General features: G+C 37.2%; 1 protein-coding gene across 1 annotated transcript in view; it reads left to right on the forward strand.

Annotated features, from left to right (window-relative positions):
• Window positions 1–3,498, forward strand: part of FAM184B (family with sequence similarity 184 member B) — a gene marked incomplete at its 5' end in the record, with an annotated part of 21,033 nt that extends 17,535 nt beyond the window's left edge. The window contains 4 exons of the mRNA XM_029085250.1: window positions 621–738; window positions 923–1,027; window positions 1,732–1,937; window positions 3,408–3,498. Of these exons, the coding sequence (XP_028941083.1) occupies window positions 621–738; window positions 923–1,027; window positions 1,732–1,937; window positions 3,408–3,498 (520 nt within the window). The remainder of the gene's footprint in view (window positions 1–620; window positions 739–922; window positions 1,028–1,731; window positions 1,938–3,407) is intronic.

Here is a 3,498-nt window from a genome sequence, read left to right on the forward strand (position 1 = left end):
CTTGGCTGATGAAATAATGACTTTTTTTCTCACGGGTCAATCAAATGTTTTGTTTCCACACCATCTCTAAGAAGGTGTAAGTCCTTATTTGAATCTTTTCCCCTGATTAAGGCCTTTAAAGAGCTGAACTCACACTACAGATTTTGACTTAGAGCATTCACTAAAACAGCATGTCTATCCAAGCCTCTCTTTTTATCAGAGTTATAGGAATGGAGGATTTCTGAGGCCTCTATCAAAAGTGTTTGGAGTTAGCCTGTGGATTCTAAAGTCATTGGGTCAAAAAAGGTAACAAACAGATGAATACAGACATGCATAGATACTGTGACACAGATTTTTTTCTTCAGGAAACTAGACTAGCAATGTGATGTGCAAGCTTCTTAGTTTACACTGGACAGGTGGTGTGGGTTAACCTAGGTGGCAATTTATTTTGTAACTCCACAACATTCTATACTTATATGTAATCCATGTACAGATGCCCAATTTTTAAAATGCTATTTTATCAGAAAGGCCTGACTATGTCCCTGTATTTTAGGCTTGGAATTTAGGGCAGAGTACAGCCTAGGTATCTCGTGAACCTGGTCTGAGGAAGTTTTTTCTGGTCTGCATTTTCTTTGGTACAGACTTAAAGAATTTGAAGAAAAATCAAGAAAGTGGGAGTCCAGATCAGAAGATACACACCTTATAAGCTGTCTGCGAGACAAATTAAGTGAAAGAGAAGAGATTATCAAGCAGCTGGTGGTAAGATTTCCTTTTATATGTGTATATATATTTCGGAATCTGTTGGAAGGCTCTATTAAGTGTTTCACACATTGCTTCATACTGATACTTTCTTTCTGTTCTGGAATACTTTGACAAATATATGTTTCTGTACCAACTTCTGACAAATACATGTTTCCATACACCTAACTTACTTTCTCCTCAGGAAGGAAGAAAATGTCAGCATTCGCTTTTAGCCAACACTGAATCTTACAGGAATCGATCATTTTCTTTCAACCCTAATACAGGATGCTTGAATCCTTCCATGAAGGTAAGATGGGCACTACAATTAAAATAACAGATTGTGATGTTTTATTGCTAATTGAATTATACAGGTGATCAGGACAATAAAGATCCTATTAATTTTTTATGGTAATGTTATTCAGTAGAATTCTTTCCAGTAAGCCAACCTGCAGTCAGGTGCTGAGTATAACATAAATTCAGGAGAAGTATATATGCACATAGATGAAGGTGTTTAAGCAAATATAAAACACTAGAACTCCAAGATGTCAGTCTTCCACTGGGATAACCACAGACATTGCTTGTAGATTTGGGAGCTGCTTGCAGATTTGGGAGTTGGATGCATCAAGGAAAAATTATGAATTGTGTTTGGGCCACTCAGAATTTGCCCTTTGTCAATCCCGCCCCACTGTATGATACTGTCTATAAACTGTCCTGGGAAGAAGGGAGGTCAAGTCGGTGGAAAGCCCCTAACTGACCACTGCAAAACTACCGGCTTTGATGTGTCTAAAAACTCAAGGTCAACTACACAAGTGGTTTTAACTGGACTACCTAATCCATGGATCCTCACAGCATACCCTGAGAATTTATTTTAAATGCCTATAGAAAAATAGGAGAATCTTCATTTTTGGGTTGTCTTCACAAGGTATCTAGGAATAAGGTATTGTTGAGGTTTTATAGTATAAAGTGTAAAAAAAAAGTGTGTGTAATGAATTCTTTTGTTACAATAAAAAGCAGCAGAAGAAAACGGTTGAGGTGCCCAGTCGTGTTGTCAGTGTTCCGAATTTAGCTTCCTACGCAAAAAGCTTTTTGAGCTGTGACTTGAGATCAAAAAGAAGTGCTCCTCACATAACAAAATCTACAAGCTTAGACCGGAGTCCTGGCTGCCTCAGGGTGAGCTCTCCATCAGCACAGTCCTCAAACAGCAGTGCTGCCACAAGGTATTTGTCCATTCTGTGGTGAACTGTAAGATGATAATGAATTGGTGTTCAGAATCTTGCAGGCATTCAAGCACATCAGACATTGGAAATAAACCATGATGTACAGTTCCATGTTGCACAGTGAACACCATGTGTTCCACTCTCCGCAGATACTGCAGAAGTAGGCTATGATCACTGCCCAGCAGAGATCAGGATTGCAAGCCCTCCTGGTATTAAAAAAGAGAGGGGATGCAAGTATTTAACTAGGAATGTAGTTAATAGTGAACATGGCTGTTTAAAACTTCAGGCATGTATCAGTAGTTCTGTTAAGGATGTGTTTTCCTTCTCGCATTTGTTTCCTCACTTTGCACTTGGTAGATATAGATGGCATATTTTTATTTTAGGAGATATTTGAATGAATCTAAGCTAATCGTTTGGCAAAGGCTTTAGAGAAAAAAACTGATTATCAGATACTTAACTAAAAACTTAGTTTGATGTTTTTTCTCTGAAAAGCTTCATTTTTTCTTCAAGTTTATGAGTTATTATTTAAACAATGTTGACTGTTTTATAAACATGACTGAACTCTCTCTTCAAGAAATAGTTAAAAATTTATGTAGTTAACATTATACAGCTATAATGATAAATATTTTAAAAAGCCTTGCCACTCTACTTCAGGATAAAAACCAACCTTCTCACCTGTCTCCTAGTGGAGATCAGTTATCCTGTAAATTGTGTGCCAGGAAGTTCTTTCCTCGAAGGCAGATGGTGCTGACTGCTGCCAAAGACAGTAACCCAGGACACGGGCTTGGATCCAGTTTGGCAATTCCTACATCTTAAAGATAAAAGTATTCTGTGTCATGCCAGATGACTGCCACGGCAAATTAGATTTCTGTTTTAAAGGGAAGTGTACAGGGGGACTGAGGGTAACTTGGCTGATACTTACGTACTCTTAAAAATAAATCAGTCATAAGTGATGGCGTATTTGCCACTATAAGCTAACTGAATTTAATATAAATGTTAAAAAAGCACCCTGAAAAATCAGGGACTGTGTAATAGGATTGATTATAAAACGGAGTTAATATTCAGATAAATCTTTCAGTTCTAAATAAAACCTTTACCCAACATTTTTAATGCAGAAATTGTATTTCATATTTTTAAGAGTGAATTGCAGCTGCCATTTTCTGATTTTCAAGATTTCTTGAAGCATCCTTTTTTTAATTTTTTGAGATGTCAAGAATTATGTTCAAACATTTCTTCATCGCTGTTTAACTATCCATCACGCTTTCCTCTGTGTTACTACCAGTGCTCTTAGTCCAGTTAGCTGGCTGGCACAGATCCCACTGGAAATTGTAACTGGCACCTTTTGGCCTCATCCAGTTCAAGTGAGCACAGATCCATTCACAGGATCATGAGATTTTCCAGGAAAAAAGTATTAAATAATGATTAGATTGAAAATAAGTAAGTGATGCTAATGCTTATTTGTTTGCACAGGACACATGGCAATGAACCACCACAAACCAAAGATGACCAAAACCAAGACGCCCAGCATCAAGAATGGTTTACTAAATATTTTTCATTTTAG

This window comes from Antrostomus carolinensis, unplaced genomic scaffold, assembly GCF_000700745.2.
Source record: "Antrostomus carolinensis isolate BGI_N321 unplaced genomic scaffold, ASM70074v2 scaffold43125, whole genome shotgun sequence".
Classification (NCBI taxonomy): Eukaryota; Metazoa; Chordata; class Aves; order Caprimulgiformes; family Caprimulgidae; genus Antrostomus; species Antrostomus carolinensis.